General features: G+C 41.4%; 1 protein-coding gene across 5 annotated transcripts in view; it reads right to left on the reverse strand.

Annotated features, from left to right (window-relative positions):
* The window catches only part of LOC122809153, a 1,026,347-nt gene that overhangs the window by 133,057 nt on the left and 873,092 nt on the right, over nt 1–20,198 (reverse strand). For all 5 annotated transcript variants that reach the window (XM_044080437.1, XM_044080436.1, XM_044080435.1 and 2 more), the window contains one exon: nt 19,826–19,846. In XM_044080437.1, the coding sequence (XP_043936372.1) occupies nt 19,826–19,846 (21 nt within the window). The remainder of the gene's footprint in view (nt 1–19,825; nt 19,847–20,198) is intronic.

Genomic DNA, 20,198 nt, shown 5'->3' on the forward strand with positions numbered 1-20,198 from the left:
GGTGTCATTCAAAAGGGATCCAGTATCTGTCTGTCTGGGATGACATGATCAACAGACCACAATGCTTTGCCAGAGATGGTCTGCACCTGTCACCCCTGGGATTCAGGTTACTGGCTAAGGCTCTTGCCACCCCTATAGTGGATTTTTTAGGCAAAGTTCAAAGGACAAAACCACCACCTTAACAGGTACAAGCATGCAAAATCTGAAGGTAATGCTACTCAATGCTAGATGTCTAAACCTCAAAATGCACTGTCTCGAGGCACTCCTAAAAATGGAGAACATCAATATCTGTGCAGTAACTGAGACCTGGTTCAAGGCTCCAGAGAGCACCCTTGCAATACCAGGCAACAACTCTTACCACACTTTTCAGCCACCAAACCAGGACCGAAACACTAAAGGTGGAGGAGTGTCCATATTCACCAAGGATACTCACAACACCAGGCTAGTTGCCCAACACAATGAGTCTGAAATTCTCTGGGTGCAACTAACACTAGGTAAGAATGCAATCCAAATTGTAGCTTGCTACAGATCCCCCACCATGCCCCAAGATTCTAACTACACCTTTCTAAACATACTGGAAATATTAAGATACAAAAAAACACCCTACTATTGGGTGATTTCAACTACCCTGCCATTAACTGGCAAAACTACTCATGTACCAACACCTTTGCCCAACGGTTCTTGGAATTTATAAATTCCAATGCCCTGGATCAACTAATCCTTAGTCCCACCAGGGGCTCCAATATCCTAGACCTGGTCATTACTAACATGGGAAATCGATGCTCCACACCTATGGTTACCGCCTCGTTGGTCAGGTCTGACCATAAGCTAATCTCCCTTGACATCCACATCCCACCTCCAACCCCCAGTAAGGAAATCTCCATAAAACACTTCTCCAAAGCCAACTTCATGCTACTCAAGTCAGAAGTGACAAACTTCAGGACACCCATGCAGAAGGGAACTGAAAGTTCGACTGCTGAATACTACACTAAGGCACTGTATGAGCACATCCACTTCTGCATGAATCGTGCCATCCCCAATAGAACCAAGATGCTTTCCTCCAAAAAAAGGAAGCCAATCTGGTGGTCCCTTGCCATAAACAAACTTTACAACAAAAGGAAGAAACTGTTGCATAAAAGAGGAAAATCCCAGGATGCAAAAAACTCCCTTACCAGCCTCAGTAAGAAGCTGAGATCCCTCATAAAATCCTCCAAAGCTAGTTATGAAAATAAAATTGCCAAAGATTCCAAAGACAACCACAAGGCATTCTATAGCTATGTCAAGAATCTAAATGGCAATGCTCAGATCTGCTCTGAACTACAACAGAATGGCATTAAATATACTGATCCCAAGGATATTGCCAATATCCTGGCAGATCGATTCAGTGCAAACTTCACCCCCTTCTCACCCCCTAAAGGGCCCATCTCAATACTGAAAGATTGCCAAATTCCAGTAATAAAGGCCACACAGGTAAAATACACAATCTCCAAAGCTAAGAATACAGCATCCATGGGACCAGACAACATCCCAGGCTGTGTACTACATGAACTACAAAATGAACTGGCACCTCACCTAAGTGTCATGTTTAATCATAGACTCACCTCAGGCTTCATGACCACTGAGTGGCACACAGCTACAGTTATCCCACTCCACAAGGGAGGATCCACCATGGATCCCGGGAACTACCGCCCCATCAGTCTGAGGAGCCTGCTCTGTAAGGCCATTGAATGTATAATCATGGAAATTATAAACAAAGACATTGGCAACCTTCAAACACTGGACCCCATGCAGTTTGTGTTCATGAATGGCCGATCATGTCTCCTGAACCTGATTGACTTCTTTGATTAAGTCTCCAGAGCCATAGACAAGGGTAAGGTGGTCCACACAGCCTATCTGGACCTTGCCAAGGCCTTCAATACCATCCCCCACTCTGGAACCATAGATAAACTTACTAAGCTGGGCATTAATCCCTATGTCACTTGATGTGTTGCCAACTGGCTTACTGACAGAACCCACACTGTAAAAGTAGCCGACTCAAAATCCAGCTCCAGACAAGTGACAAGTGGAGTACCTCAGGGTTCAGTCCTGGGACCTCTCTTGTTTGGCATCTACTTCTCTGAAGTACAGGCTAACAATAAGGGACTCTGGCAAATAAAGTTTGCAGATGACTGCAAACTGGGAGATATTATTGAATCCCCAAATGATGTGGATATGCTACAAAAGGGCCTTACAGAAACAGACGCTTGGTACCAGTGCTATGGGTTCAGACTCAATGCCAAGAAATGTATAGTTATCCCTTTGTGAAAAAACATGTACCCATGAATTACCACATAAGTGGCAGTACACTAAACACTGAATGTTTGATAAGAGACTTAGGGACACAGGTAGACTGTCGTCTCACCTTCGATAACCACATCGCCACGAGAGTCATGAAAGCCTTCTATGTGGCACACATCATCACTAAGGGCTTTTCATCCAGAAAAAAAGGAGGTCATTGTCCCAATGTACTCATCCCTCATTAGACCCATTATAGAATACAATGCCCTGTTCGGTATGTACCTCTCAAGACATCTGCAACAACTGGAAAGGCTGCTGAAATACCTCACTAAAAGAATCACAGACCTAAAGCAGATGCCCTATGCTGACCGTCTAAAAAACTCCACCTATACTCTGTCGCATATCATCTACTCAGAGGTGATCTCTGCTTAACATACAAGGCCATGTCAAACCCAGAACTGTTGAACATGCTACATTTAAAGAAATCCCAATCCATCAGAGACACATGCTCTAGGGATCTAAACCTTGTCATCACAATGAACAAAACATGCTGGAAGGATAGGTTCCTGACCCAGAGACTCCTCAGACTCTGGAATAGACTGCCCATACATGTCAAGCAGAGCGCCTCTTTGGCCCTCTTCAAAAGAAACCTTGATGATTGGATGGGAGATAGGAAATTCACCCCGGGGATCACATCAGTCACCCTGCTAGACAGGGGTCCAGGAAAGTAAATACTGTGGGAAGAAATAGCCAGGGAATTGTTATGGCTAGGCTTGTGTAGGCCCTAGGGCCAATAGCATAGTACCAACCTATGAACCAATGAACCTATAAGTGTTAGTTACATATCTTTTAATTTATTACTGCTCAATATCTGAGTTGTTTGGCTTCTGCTAGATACCTACAATCAACTGCATTACTTGCTGAGTTAAGTACAAACTTTCAGTGTTAAAGATTGTACGGCATTTTATTTTATTTGTCTGTGTATTTAATTGTTTCATTGGTCTGTGTCTCTCTGTAGTTATTTATTTTTTCTATGTAATTGTTTCATAGAATACTGTGTTCTCTCTCTGTCTATGCAGTTAGTGTGGGCTATTGTGTTTCACTTCATTGATATTCAGTGTTAAACTCCCTGCCCCCTATTTCCACCCACCCCCACTAGTGCTACATTTCAACTAAACTTAGCCACTCCCCTCATGCTAACCACCAATCACTGAATCTGCCCCACCCCTGTACCCATTTCCTTCTCTTCCACTATTCCACATTCTGTAAAGCACAGTTTTCCATCTAACTACCTTACAATCACAAACACCTGTTATCATCCACCACACCCACCCCAGCCCAAGTAGATCTCTCACTCATAACCAAACTCAACCAAACCATGAATAAACTACCCAAACCCACATACATACACCTCTTACTATTGCTCCTAGGTGTATCTACCCTCCCACTGCTAACTTCTATCACCAGCCACCAAAAACAACTTCATTTTATCCACATACCAAAAAAACTACTTCCACTAACATTATTAGAACACACCCTTTTACTCACCTAGTCCCATATCACTACCAAACCTTCTTTATACTAAACAAAGTCCATGACCTTCATGCACTGCTCTCCTTTTATCAACCTGAGATAGTCATACTAACAGAGACTTGGCTTAAACCAGGCAACCACAACAATGAAATCACTCCACCAGGTTACAATATAATTTGTAGTGATAGAATAGGTAAAAAAGTGGGGGAGTGTTGCTATAGTGTATAAATCTCATCTCATCCTTGAGAAAGTAGACATAACAACCCCAGACCTCGATAAAGTTGAACTCACTCTAACAACACTAAAACGTAATGATAGTAAACACATCAACATCATAGGATGCTACATCCCTCCAGGCAACAATATCCGCATTACAGAAAAACTCCTAAAATGGATAGCTAACTCCCTCCCCCAGGAAAGCATAGTGTTAGGAGACCTTAATACTGACTGGCAAAACTGTTACAGTCATGGCCTAACCCAACTCATCACGTCCCCCACAAGAACAGACAAGGGAACCAATCACCAATCCACTCTAGATTGCATACTCGTATCCCACCCATCACTGATATCCCTAGCAGGGTGTCTACCAGACACCCTGAGTGATCACCAAGCCACATTCTTACTCAGATCAAAATTACCACAACTGACCCAAATATCTACGCACCTAATTAGAAACAAAAAAACACTTTAACCGCTCCAACTTTATAAACGACCTAAAATGTGCAACTGGACCCCCCCTAAAAAACCTACCTCTTGATGAAACTGCACTATATTTCAATACTACCTTCTTAAACACCCTTAACCATCATGCCCCCTCCAGAACAACAAGAATTAAAACTAAATATGCCCCCTGGTTAACCCCAGACACAAAATCCCTCCTCAAAAAAAGAAACAAGGCCTGGACCAACTACCTCAACAGTATGCACCAATTGAACAAACAAATATACGTTGAACTACTTAACATAGCCAAAAAGCTCACCAAAACAGACAAAACATCTTACTACCAAAAGTTACAGGACAAGCGCAGGAACAACCCACAAATATTTTGGGTAGCAATTAACTCTATTCTTCAACCAGGTAAAACTACCCCAACCCCAAAAATAGATAACAACCAAGAAGACATCCCAACTCAATTTAATAAATACTTTACATAAACCATCCAGACCCTTGCAAACAACCAACCTTTTGACAACATCCACACCCCTGCAAATCCACCCCCATCCCAACTAACAATTGCCCTAAGTTCAGCTTCCACCCAGAATCAACCAAATCCATTGAAAAACTACTCTGCAAGCTCAAACCAACATCTCTAACTGCAGACAAATTACCTGCTGAATACCTCCACTTGGCTGCAGAACCCATATCATATCCTGTCTCCATCCTAATTAACAGGTCCATCTCCGAGTGTATAGTACCCCAGCTATGGAAAATATTGCATATCATCCCTCTACATAAAGGGGGAACCTCCCTGGAACTCAATAACTATCACCCTATAGCCATACTACCGGCATTATTTAAAATTTTAGAGAGGGTAATACACAAGCAACTAATGAAATATCTCCTAGAAAATAATCTAATAGCAACACAACAACATGCCTTTAGACCCTTCCATAGCACCACCACCGCACTAACAGAATTCACCAACATTGTCAATACTCAGAAACAACGGACTCCTTGTATCTGCCACCTTCCTTGACTTGTCCAAAGCATTTGATATGGTTAACCACAATAAACCCCTTCTTTCACTAGCAACTCTAAACCTTACCACCCCTGCCATCTCCTGGTTTAAAAACTACCTAGAGGGAAGGAAACAAGCTGTTATGTGGCAAAACTAACTCTCCCCCTCCCTACCAGTCTCTCTAGGAGTACCCCAAGGCTCCATCCTAGGGTCACTTCTTTTTACCCTCTTCACCAATCAGCTCCCAACAGTATTCCTAAAGCCTCAATAGTGCAATATGCAGATGATACCACCATAGTATGTGCAGCCAAATCAATTGACATCCTTCACTCTCTAACACAAGAATGCTTTTTCTTGCAGAAACTTGGATTACAAACCAAAGGCTCATTCTGAACCCAAGTAAAACAAAGCTAGTACTCTTTAGCTCCCACAGAGCCACACCTCCCACTGATTCTTTCTTCATCTCCTCCTTTAACAAGACCACAATCACCCCCACAAATCATACCAAACTCTTAGGAATTGAAATAGATAATCACCTTAGATTTGACCTACATATTTATATAACCATAAAAAAGTACATAAAAAACTTGGCCTATTGTATCGCAATAAGAAATTCCTCACTGACCACTCCAAAACTACAATAGCGAGGACTCACCTACTATCCACCCTACTTTATGCCTCCCCCGTGCTTACAAATTTCCGCTAATCTGACCTAAACAAACTTGATAGTTGTTATAATAAGATAGCCAAATTCACTACAACCTCTCCCATCAGAACACATCACTGTGAATATCTAAAAAACCTCAATTGGCTAGAACTACCACTACTACTTCAACTCAATCAACTATCACTAGCCCACAAAATAATACATAACTCTGAAAACACCCCAGCCTTACAAAATCATTTGCAACCCTATACAACCGCCAGGCCCTTGAGGTCTAGCACACAAAACCTCCTCAAGGTAACCAAATATAACAATGAAGCTGGTAAGTCTGTCTACAGCCACTGTATAGCAATAACCTGGAACTCCCTTCCTGCCCACATAACTGACAACAAATCCCCATCACAGTTCAAGAGACTTGCTAAAACTCACTTTTTGAATAATCAACTGTGCTCCTGTATCCCCCCTGGCTAATGTCTCATTAGAACAGTTCAAATAACTTAAGTAACTCTGCTAAGCCAACCAATCATAGTACTGTACCCACTTAGGACTGTTAATCTACTGTATCATCCCATCTATCCAGAAGTTAGGGAAAACTACTCCAGCAATGTTGAGCTTTCCATAAGCAACTAAAACCAGAAGAAGACATACTGTAAATCAATTTGTTATCTTTCTCAACTAAAACCAGGTGAAGACATATAGTGAATCAATTTTTTATCCTTCTCAACTATAGCAAGCAACATCTGCTCTCTCGGAGCCTTATTCTACATCTCTCTGCTTTTACTCTGATAGTAAATCTATCACAGGAATCCTAAACTTAGGAATATCTTCTAAAATTTAATATTATGTTGTAGAGAATGAATGTATCCTGTTAGTTAATATGTATGTCAAAGTCTCTTCTATGGAAATTGTATGTCAAAAGTCTGTCCTTAAAACTATGTTTTGTAAAAAAAATGTTCTCTTGGAACTTTTTACTCTGGGTCTCCACTGAAAATGGATTTATAATCCAGTTGGACTCTCCCAGTCAACAAATGTAAAATAAATAAATAAATTCTTAGCCTAGAGTGTTTCTGTGTATTTATAAGTGTTAGTCACATATCTTTGAATTTATAACTGCTCAATATCTGTGTTCTTTGGCTTCTGCTACATACCTACAATCAACTGCATTACTAGCTCAGTTAAGTACAAATGTGCAGTGTTAAAGATTGCACTGCATTTTATTTTTCTGTGTATTTAATTGTCTCCTTGGTCTGTGTCTATCTGTAGTTATTTATTTTTCTATTTAATTTGTCATAGAATACTGTGGTCTCTCTCTGTCTCTGCAGTTAGTGGGGGCTATTGTGTTTCACTTCATTGATATTCAGTGCTAAACTCTTAGCCTAGAGGGTTTCTGTGTATTTATAAGTGATAGTCACATATCTTGAATTTATTACTGCTCAGTATCTCTGTTTTCTGGCTTCTGTTACATACCTACAATCAACTGCATTACTAACTGAGTTATGTACAAACTTGCGGTGTTAAAGCTTGTACTGCATTTTATTTTATTTTTCTGTGTATGTAATTGTTTCATTGGTCAGTGTCTCTGTAGTTATTTATTTTTCTAATTGTTTCATAGAATATGGTGGTCTCTGTCTTTGCATTTAGTGGGGGCTATTGTGTTTCACTTCATTGATATTCAGTATTAAACTCTTAGCCTAGAGGGTTTCAGTGTATTTATATATTCTATTTAAGGGGTAAAATAAAACATTTCAGAGCTTTACTAGAAAGGCTCACCCACACTCTGCTACACTTTGCTGTGAGGGAAAGGTTAGTTTGCTTTTTATTTGTTGTATTACTTTATTGCCTTTTTCTACTTTGAATACTGTGATTTGTTTTATTTACCTTGTGTTTTACTTGTATTCTGCTTTTAACTGCATATTAAAACTTGAAAAGAGACCACAGCTCTGTCTCTTGTGAGTCAGGAAGAATTTGTTCCTCACCCTTCTACCCAGTTACTGTAGTGTTCTTAAACACAACTGTCTTTCCAGTTGCCTTCCCCTTATGTTATTTTGACCATATAACTTATTTCCTCTCTGTTTTTACTGGCTTGTGTGAGTAAGCACAAAATTATCATTTTGTGAAATCACTTCTCTTCAACTATTTAAATTTATTGGCCATCCGACTGTATTCCATAGAACCAGAATACAAAAGTGACCACCCCCTTTCAATCTATCAAGCTGTTTTAAAAATAGTGACTCTCCATTAAAACTTAACTTTTTAGACAGATAAAACCTAAGTTACCTATTTTCACATCTAACTCTTCTAGTGCATACTGCAGTGTTTAGGATAAACCATTTTTTTCATCTTACCTTTAAGCATCCCTGTGACTAGCACTTGCTTTAAAACCTGCTGGAAAGCACTGGGAAGTCTTAAACTGATACAAGCACTGAACGCTCCTTGTTAATAAAGATAAATTAATTGTAGGCACTAAACAGCCTATAATTGCAAATCATCTTGCTAAGGTAAGGGAAAACAGCTCTTGTATTTTACAAAAAAAAAAAAGCACCAAACCTGGCATGTCCAAAGGTCAGCTTCCACTGATTTGTCCTGTCCACCTGGTGAATCTGGGCATACTGGGGCAATGCAGCAATTGCCTCATGTATACAGACAACCCTCTCCTCCTACCAACCAGCACTACAACCTGCGAGAGTTGCCCTTACATAGCCAAACTGGAAGCAAAGTTCTCTCCACTCAAGATTGTTCTAGATAGTCAAGAGGAGAACCTGCACTGCACCTCAAGCAACACATAGCCCTTCTAAACCCACACCACCAACACCCACACATAGAAACACTAAACCCACATATGTGGAGGCCCTTAACATTAACCTGCCCAAGCAACAATGACCTCCAAAGCTGAAATGCAAACACCAATCACAACCAAAGTGTCACATAGCTCACAACACCAGTGTGCTACCCAACAGCCCCTAAAGCAAGACAACGTACTCACCACTTTAGTCATAGGTGACTCTATAGTTAGGCACACTGATGTCCCACTCACCAGGCTGAACAAGGAGAAAATTACAGTCAGCTGCCTGTTGGGTGCCAGGATCCACCACATAACACATGCACTCAAGTCACTCCACAACAATTGCAAATATGACTATGTTATTGTCCATGTTGGAGTAAATGACTTGAGACGTACCTCCCTGGACTACATGAAAAGAGACATGGAAGAGCTTTCGGATCATGAGGCCCAGGTAGGTATGACCCTAGCCCTGAGTATCATCCTGCCTTTGCCCAGAATGATACCACAGTATAAGGACAAAATGATTGACTTCAACAATTGGCTAAGCTTCTGGTGTCATTCAAAGGGGATCCAGTATCTGTCTGCCTGGGACGACATGATCAACAGACCATGATGATTTGCCAGAGATGGTTTGCACCTATTGTCCCTGGGATTCAGGTTACTGGCTAAAGCTCTTGCCACCCCTATAGTGCCTTTTTTAGGCAAAGTTCAAAGGACAAAACCATCACCATAACAGGTACAAGCATGCAAAATCTGAAGGTAATGCTACTCAATGCTAGAAGTCTAAACCTCAAAATGCACTCTCTCGAGGCACTCCTAAAAATGGAGAACATTAATATCTGTGCAGTAACTGAGACCTGGTTCAAGGCTCCAGAGAGCATCCTTGCAATATCAGGCTACAACTCTTACCACACTTTTTGGCCACCAAAGCAGGACAGAAACACTAAAGGTGCAGGAATGTCCATATTCGCCAAAGATATTCACAACACCAGGCTAGATGCCTAACAAAATGCATCTGAAACTCTCCAGGTGCAACTACCACTAGGTAAGACTGCAATCCAAATTGTAGCTTGCTACAGATCCCCCACCATGCCCCAATATTCTCACTACACCTTTATAAACATACTGGAAAATATTAAGATACAACCAAACACCCTAATACTGGGTGATTTCAACTACCCTGCCATTAACTGGGAAAACTACTCATGTACCAACAACTTTGCCCAATGGTTCTTGGAATTCATAATTATTGCCAATATCCTGGCAGATCGATTCAGTGCAAACTTCACCACACTCTCACCCCCTAAATGGCCCATCTCAATACCGAAGGATTGCCAAATTCTGGTTAATAACGGCCACACAGGTAAAATACACACTCTCCAAAGCTAAGAAAACAGCATCCATGGGAACAAATGACATCCCAGGCTGTATACTACATGAACTACAAAATGAAGTGGCACCTCACCTAAGTGTCATGTTTAATCATAGCCTCACCTCAGGCTACGTGCCCACTGAGTGGCGCACAGCTACAGTTATCCCACTCCAAAAGGAGGGATCCACCTTAGATCCCAGGAACTACAACCCCATCAGTCTGATGACCCTGATCTGCAAGGCCATGGAACATATTATCATGGAACTTATAAACAAAGATATTGGCAACCTTCAAAAGCTGGACCCCACATAGTTTGGGTTCGTGAAGGGCCAATCTTGTCTCCTGAACCTGATGAACTTCTTTGAATCAGTCTCCAATCTTGCCACCCCTATAGTGCCTTTTTTAGGCAAAGTTCAAAGGACAAAACCATCACCATAACAGGTACAAACATGCAAAATCTGAAGGTAATGCTACTCAATGCTAGAAGTCTAAACCTCAAAATGCACTTTCTCGAGGCACTCCTAAAAATGGAGAACATTAATATCTGTGCAGTAACTGAAACCTGGTTCAAGGCTCCAGAGAGCACCCTTGCAATATCAGGCTACAACTCTTACCACACTTTTTGGCCACCAAACCAGGACAGAAACACTAAAGGTGCAGGAATGTCCATATTCGCCAAAGATATTCACAACACCAGGCTAGATGCCTAACACAATGCGTCTGAAACTCTCCAGGTGCAACTAACACTAGGTAAGACTGAAATCCAAATTGTAGCTTGCTACAGATCCCCCACCATGCCCCAATATTCTCACTACACCTTTCTAAACATACTGGAAAATATTAAGATACAACCCAACACCTTAATACTGGGTGATTTCAACTACCCTGCCATTAACTGGGAAAACTACTCATGTACCAACAACTTTGCCCAATGGTTCTTGGAATTCATAATTATTGCCAATATCCTGGCAGATCGATTCAGTGCAAACTTCACCACCCTCTCACCCCCTAAATGGCCCATCTCAATACCGAAGGATTGCCAAATTCTGGTTAATAACGGCCACACAGGTAAAATACACACTCTCCAAAGCTAAGAAAACAGCATCCATGGGAACAAATGACATCCCAGGCTGTATACTACATGAACTACAAAATGAAGTGGCACCTCACCTAAGTGTCATGTTTAATCATAGCCTCACCTCAGGCTTCGTGCCCACTGAGTGGCGCACAGCTACAGTTATCCCACTCCAGAAGGAGGGATCCACCTTAGATCCCGGGAACTACCACCCCATCAGTCTGATGACCCTGATCTGCAAGGCCATGGAACATATTATCATGGAACTTATAAACAAAGATATTGGCAACCTTCAAAAGCATAACATTCACACATAGTTTGGGTTCGTGAAGGGCCAATCTTGTCTCCTGAACCTGATCAACTTCTTTGAATCAGTCTCCAGAGCCGTGGACAAGGGTAAGGTGGTCCACACAGCCTATCTGGACCTCACCAAGGCCTTCGACACAAATCCCCACTCTGGAATCATAGATAAACTTACTAAGCTGGGCATTAATCTCTATGTCACTCGATGGGTTGCCAACTGGCTTACTGACAGAACCCACACTGTAAAAGAAGCCGACTCCAAATCCAGCACCAGACAAGTGACAAGTGGAGTACCTCAGGGTTCAGTCCTGGGACCACTCTTGCTTGGTATCTACTTCTCTGAAGTACAGGCCAACACTAAAGGACTCTGGCTAACAAAGTTTGCAGATAACTGCAAACTGGGAACCATTATTGAATCCCCAAATGATGTGGATATGCTACAAAAGAGCCTTACAGAAACAGATGCTTGGTACCAGAGCCATGGGCTCAAGCTCAATGCCAAGAAATGTATCGTTATCCCCTTTGGGAAAAAACATGTACCCATGTGTTACCACATAGGTGGCAGTACACTAAACACCGAAAGTGTGATAAGAGACTTAGGGACACAGGTAGACAGTGGTCTCACCTTCGATAACCACATCACCGCAACAGTCAGGAAAGCCTTCTATGTGGCACACCTCATCACTAAGGGCTTTTCATACAGAAAAAAGGAGGTCATTGTCCCACTGTACCCATCCACTCATTAGACCCATTATGGAATACAGCGCCCCATTTGGTATGTACCTCTCAAGACATCTGCAACAACTGGAAAGGCTGCAGAAATACCTCACTAAAAGAATCACAGGCCTAAAGCAGATGCCTTATGCTGACCATCTAAAAAAACTCCACCTATACTCTGCCGCATATCATCTACTCAGAGGCAATCTCTGCTTAACATAAAAAGCCATGTCAAACCCAGAGCTGTTGAACATGCTACACTTAAAGAAATCCCAATCCATCAGAGACACACGCTCCAGGGATCTAAACCTTGTCATCACAATGAACAAAACATGCTGGAGGGATAGGTTCCTGAGCCAGAAACTCCCCAGACTCTGGAATAGACTGCCCATACATGTCAAGCAGAGCGCCTCTTTGGCCTTCTTCAAAAGGAACTTTGATGATTGGATGGGATATAGGAAATTCACCACGGGGATCATGTCAGTTGCCCTGCTAGACAGGGATCCAGGAAAGTAAATACTGTGGGAAGAAATAGCCAGGGAATTGTTATGGCTATGCTTGTATAGGCCCTAGTGTCGATAGCCTAGTACCAACCTATGAACCTATAAGTGTTAGTCAAATATCTTTGAATTTATTACTGATCAATATCTGAGTTGTTTGGCTTCTGCTAGATACCTACAATCAACTGCATTACTAGCTGAGTTTAGTACAAACTTGCAGTGTTAAAGTTTGTACTGCATTTTATTTTATTTTTCTGTGTATTTAATTGCTTCATTGGTCTGTGTCTCTCTGTAGTTATTTATTTTTCTATTTAATTGTTTCATAGAATACTGTGCTCTCTCTCTCTCTCTCTCTCTCTCTGTCAATGCAGTTAGTGGGGGCTATTGTGTTTCACTTGATTGATATTCAGTGTTAACCTCTTAGCCTAGAGGGTTTCTGTGTATTTATAAGTGTTAGTCACATATCTTTGAATTTATTACTGCTCAATATCTGAGTTGTTTGGCTTCTACTACAAAACTACAATCAACTGCATTATTAGCTGAGTTAAATACAAACTTGCAGTGTTAAAGCTTGTACTGCATTTTATTTTATTTTTCTATGTATTTAATTGTTTCATTGATCTGTGTCTCTCTGTACTCACTTATTTTTCTATTTAATTGTTTCATAGAATACTGTGGTCTCTCTCTGTCTCTGCAGTTAGTGGGGGCTATTGTCTTTCACTTCATTGATATTCAATGTTAAACTCTTAGCCTAGAGGGTTTCTGTATATTTATAAGTATTAGTCACATATCTTTGAATTTATTACTGCTCAATATCTGAGTTGTTTGGCTTCTGCTGCATACCTACAATCAATTGCATTACTAGCTGAGTTAAGTACAAACTTGCAGTGTTAAAGATTGTACTGCATTTTATTTTATTTTTCTGTGTATTTAATTGTTTCATTGGTCTGTGTCCCTCTGTAGTTATGTATTTAATTGTTTCATAGAATACTGTGGTCTCTCTGTCTCTGCAGTCAATTTCCTACATACCCTCCCGGTTCTTGTTCTGGTATTAATCTTGGTGGCTTTGGAATTGCTCGCCCCCTTCTGTAAATTTGTGTTTGAACACTCCTCCTGAGTCTATCTCATTTGCTCACTCAACCAAGTACAGTGAGATCATATTTTGACTTTAGACACTCCTACCACTCCTATATGTTCAACTCTATCCCAGCTCTATTCCAGTCTAGTGTCACTAGCTCATTCTAGCTAATACAGAGAGAGCCACTTAGGTCCTTAATTTTGAACTATCTTCTGATTCTCCTTTCTCCCTTTCCGCTTTCCAAAAACAAAATGTCTAAGCTTGTTTCCTCTCTTTCTTGTAATTAGTTTAGTCCAGATACAGATTTTCTGTAACCAGGACTGTTTGTAAACTTCTGAACCTCCAAAGCCTTTCTGTGTTGGAGGGAAGCATTCTAGGTTATCAGTAGGGGTGGTAAGCACTAGGTTGCCTATCTACCACAAGAGTGGTTTCTGGCCCAAAAATTGTAGTTTATTGGCCATTTGGGCAGTTTTTCCATCTCTTTCAACTTTCTGGTTTAAAAGCCTGCATTTTCGCTTGTTTCCCGCCTTTCCTGTAACTAGTCTAGTCCAGATACAGATTTGCTGTATCCAGGACTGTTTGTAAGTGTCTGAGCACCTAAAACCTTTCTGTGTTGGAGGGAAGCCTTCTAGCTTACAGTGGAAGTGGTAAGCACTAGGTAGCCTATCTACCACAAGAGTAGTTTCTGGCCAGAAATTGTAGTTTGTTGGCTGTTTGGACAGTTTTTCCATATCTTTCAACTTTCTGGTTTAAAATCCTGCATTTGTGCTTGTTTCCCACCTTTACTGTAACTAGTCTAGTCCAGATACAGATTTGCTGTATCCAGGACTGTTTGTAAGCTTCTGACCACCTCAAGTCATTCTCTGTTGGAGGGAAGCCTTCTAGCTTATCAGTGGTAGTGGTAAGCACTAGGTAGCCTATCTACCACAAGAGTGGTTTCTGATCCAGAATTGTAGTTTATTGGCCGTTTGGGCAGTTTTCCCATCTCTTTCAACTTTCTGGTTAAAAGCCTACATTTGCACTTGTTTCCCACCCTTCCTGTAACTAGTCTAGTCCAGAAACAGATTTGCTGTATCCAGGACTGTTTGTAAGCTTCTGAGCCCCAATTCTTTCTGTGTTGGAGGGAAGCATTCTAGCATATCAGTGAGAGTGGTAAGCACTAGGTAGCTTATATACCACAAGATCCTGGTACAGATTCTTAGTTTTAGCACCTGAATTTGCTTATTCGTGCTCAGCACTTGTTCAGAACTTGTTAGCACTAAATAAGCTTCAAATTACTATAGCACTCAGCCTTCCTCTTTACCTAGAGGAAAATAGTTTTTATACTTACTTTCCTCACTTCTCTAGAGGAAAATAGTTTTTTATTCAGGTATGTCCAAAGGTCACCTACCAGTTTTCTCTAATGTCGATCTGATGAATATGGGCATCTTGAGGCAATGTAGCAATTGCCTCATGTACACAGACAACCCTCTCCTCCTACCACCCAACACCACAACCTGTGAGAGATGCACTTATCTAGCCAAACTGGAGGTAAAGCTCTCTCCAACCAAGACTGAACCTGAGAGTCAAGAGGAGAAGGTAAACACTTGCACAACACCACACTCATCACATAGCCCCACTAAACCTACACCACCAAAATCCACAAATAGAAACACAAGAACATTCTCAGAGGCTCTCAACAATAATCTGCTCAAGCAACAGAGACCTCCAAAGCAGAAACACAAGCAACCTCCACCCCCAACACAACCCAAATGACTCATAGCCCACAGACTCAGTGTGCCAATAAGCCACAGCCAATAAGGCAAACCAACGTACCCAACACACTAGTCATAGGTGACTCTATAGTCAGGTACACTGATGTCCCACTCACCAGGCTAAACAAGGAGAAGGTTACTGTCGGCTGCCTGTTGGGTGCCAGGTACATCACATAATCCCAGGTCACTTCATAATAAGTACAAATATGACTCTGTCATTGTCCGTGTTGGTGTGAATGACCTGAGATGTACCTCCCTGGACTACATGAAAAGAGACGTGGAAGAGCTCTCTGATCTTGTAGCCCAGACAGGTATGACCCTAGCCCTGATTAGCATCCTGCCATCACCCAGAATGATACCGCAGTACAAGGACAAAAAGATTGACTTCAACAATTGGCTAAGCTTCTGGTGTCATTCTAAGGGGATCCAGTATCTGTCTGCCTGGGATGGCATGGTCGACAAGCCACAATGCTTTGCCAGAGATGGCTTGCACCTGTCACTCCTGGGATTCTGGATACTGGCTAAGGCTCTTGCCACCCCTATAGTGCATTTTTTAGGCAAGGTTGAAGTGACAAATTCTCCACCATAACAGGAGAAGGCAAGCAAAAACTGAGGGTAATTCTACTCAATTCTAGAAGACTAAATCTCAAAATGCACTCCCTCGAGGCACTCCTTAAAATGGAGAACATTGATATCTGTGCAGTGACCGAGACCTGGTGCAAGGCTCTAGAAAGCACCTCTGCATTACCAGGCTAAACTCATACCACACTTTGTGGCCATCTAACCTGGACCAGAACACCAAAGGCAGAGGTGTGTCCATATTCATTAAGGATATCCACACCTCCAGGCTAGTTGCGCAGCATAATGCATCTGAGGTTATCCAAGTGTAACTAACTCTGAGCAAAACTGCAATCCAAATTGTAGCTTGTACAGATCCCTCACCATGCCCCAGGATTCCCACTCCTCTTTTCTTGATATACTGGAAAATATTAGGGTTCAACCAAACACCCCAATAATGGGTGATTTCAACTACCCCACCATTAAATGGGAAAACTACTCATGTACCAACTCCTTCACTCAACGCTTTCTGGAATTCATAAATTCCATTGCCCTGGATCAGCTTATCCACACCCCCACCAGATGCAACAATATCCTGACCTAGTCATTACCAACATGAGTGACCATGTTCCACACCTGAAATCAACTCCTCGTTGGTCAGATCCAACCATAAACTAGACATCTGCATCCCGCCCCCACCCCCCCCACCCCCATTAAGGAAACCACAGTAAAAAATTTTTCCAAAGCTTACTTCATGCTTCTTAAGACAGAAGTGGTGAACTTCATGACACCCACGCAGATGGACAATACAGTTATGACTGCTGAATCCTAGACAAATGCACTCTATAAGCACTTACACAAGTGCATGGATCATGCTATCCCAAACAGAACCAAGACGCTATCCTCCAAAAAAAGGAAGCCAATCTGGTGGTCCCTGCCATAAACAAACTTTACAACAGAAGGAAGAAACTGTTGCAAAAGAGAGTAAAATCCCATGAGTGGAGGAGCTCCCGGATCAGCCTCAGTAAGAAGCTGAGATCCCTTATAAGATCCTCCAAAGCTAGCTACGAAAACAAAATCACCACTGATTCTAAGGGGAACCTCAAAGCATTCTATAACTATGTCAAGAATCTCAATGGCAACACCCAGATCTGCTCTGAGTTACAGCACAATGACATGAAAATTACAGAACCAACTGATATTGCCAACATCCTGGCAGATAGCAACATTAGCCCCCTCTCACCCCTAAAGGGCCCATATCTATACAGGAAGAATGCAGAGTCCCTGTAATCACATCTATGCAGGTAAAAGCTGCACTCTCTAAAACCAAAAACACAGAATCCATGGGACTGGACAACATCACAGGCTGTGTTTTACATGAATTTCAGAGCGAACTGGCTCCCCACCTAAGCACCATGTTCTGTCATAGTCTCACATCAGGCTTTGTGCCCACTGAATGGCACACAGCAACAGTTATCCCCCTCCACAAAGAGGGAGCCACCACTGATCCTGGAAACTATCAACCTGTTAGCCTGATGAGCCTGGTCTGCAAGGACATGGAACGTATCATCAAGGAACTCATAAACAAAGACATTGGTAACCTCCAAACTCTGGATCCCACCCAGTTCAGGTTTGTGAAAGGCAGATCTTGGCTTCTGAACCTGATCAACTTCTTTGAGGCAGTCACCAAAGTCGTAGACAAGGGTAAGGTGGTGTACACACAGCCTATCTTGACCTCGCCAATGCTTTTGACATCATCCCCCATTCTGGAATTATAGCTAAACTCACTAAACTAGGTATAAATCCCTACGTCACAAGATGGGTTTTCAACTGGCTCACTGACAGAACCCACACTGTAAAAGTTGTAGACTCCAAATCTGATTTCAAACCAGTGACAAGTGGAGTACCACAGGGTTCAGTCCTGGGACCTCTCCTGTTTGGTATCTACTTCTCTGAAGTACAGGCTAACACAGAAAGCCTCTGGCTAATGAAGTTCACAGATGACTACAAACTAGGAGCCATAGCTGAGTAACCAAATGATGTGGACATCCTACAGAAGGGCCTCACTGAGACAGATGCCTGGTGTCAGAGCCATTGCCTCAAGCTCAATGCCAAAAAGTGCATTGTCATCCCCTTGGTAAAAACTCTGTATCCATGAACTACCACATAAATGACAATCTACTTAATGCCAAATGTGTGATAAGAGACCTTGGGACCCAAGTGGACAGTAGTCTCTCCTTTGATAATCACATCGCCACAGCAGTCAGGAAATCCTTCTATGTGGCACACCTCATCACAAAAGGGTTCTCATCCAGGAAGAAAGAGGTCATTGTTTCCCTCTACTCGGCACTCGTTAGACCCATTATAGAGTACAACTCCCCTTTTGGAATGTACCTCACAAGACATCTGCAGCAGCTGGAAAGGCCACAGAAGTACCTCACAAAGAGGATTACTGGCCTCAAACAGATGCCCTACACTCACCGTCTCAATAAACTCCAGCTTTACTCTGTAGCATATTGCCAACTCTGAGGAGATCTCTGCCTAACATATAAAGCCATGTTAAACCCAAAGCTGTTGGACATGCTACACCTTAAGAAATCCCAGTCCCACCAAACTACACAGTCTAGGGACCTAAACCTTGCCACCACAATAAACAGGACATGCTGGAGGGATAGACTCCTGTCCCTGAGACTTCCTATACTCTGGAACAAGCCACCCATCTATGTCAAGCAAAGTTCCTCATTAGCACTCTTCAAGAAAAATATTGATGAGTGGATGGGAAATAGGAAATACACCCCAAAGATCACTTCTGTGGCTCTGCTCGACAGGGGCACAGGAAATTAAATTTCTTGGATGGCGTAAGCCAGGGAACCTTGTTAGCTAGGCTTACTTAGGCCTTGAGCTTAGTACCTACCTATAAAGGTATAAGAGATGGGCAGTATTGTTTGAAAAGATAACCAATTGGTTATGCAAGACTTGAGGCCATACTTTCAGAGGCCTGATAGGTGTCAGGGAACAGCAAAGAAAATATACATTTCCACATTCTTTTTCTAATGTTGGCTTATCATAAAATATGTACATGTTCTCTATGGAAAACATAGCTTTAGTTTTGAAACATGTTCCAAATGATTAATGATTTCTTACCATATAAGAGTTCTCATTTCTGCAAACACAGTACACTTGATGTTTATCTTAAATTTAATATTGTTAACATATTGCAAACAGAACACTTAGTAACATCTTAATTTACTGTTATGTGTAAATTGTTTTTGGAATTGTTCTCCTACTTAATAAATGCAAAAAAAATACAGCTGATGCGCAAGAACAAATAAATATATACACACAAAACACACACACACACACACAAATATATAGACATGTAGATAGATATATACACACACATATACATATAGATAGATAGATACAAATAAACATATATGTTAGTGTATGTCTGTATATATTCGTATATATCTGTATACATTTAGACACACAGACATTAAGAGGAATTAAAGAGTTGAATATTTATTTACATACCTTTTTCTACAGATACGCCACCTAAAAAAAATAAAACATAGTTGCATATCAGACATAAAGACTTGTATTAAATTGTTTGTGTTGCAGTAGGTTTTTTGAATATTGAGACCACTGCTAATTAGAATTCGTAGTTAATAAAAACAGTTACACTTCAGCCATATCAAATATGTGATTACATTCGCAGTTTAAAAGGATGAAGATTTTGTGATAGCCGAAATACTTAAGACTATAACTGCATTTTATTAAAGCATTATTGTTTTTTTACTCTGTCTGTTGTACTTTGTTTTATTTATTTATTTTATTTTAATTTATTTTGCTTGAATGTTTTAACCAAGGTTGACCACTGATCACAACTGAACAATTTCAGTCTTGA

This window comes from Protopterus annectens, chromosome 8.part0, assembly GCF_019279795.1.
Source record: "Protopterus annectens isolate FY-2018-M chromosome 8.part0, PAN1.0, whole genome shotgun sequence".
In the NCBI taxonomy this organism is placed as follows: domain Eukaryota; kingdom Metazoa; phylum Chordata; order Ceratodontiformes; family Protopteridae; genus Protopterus; species Protopterus annectens.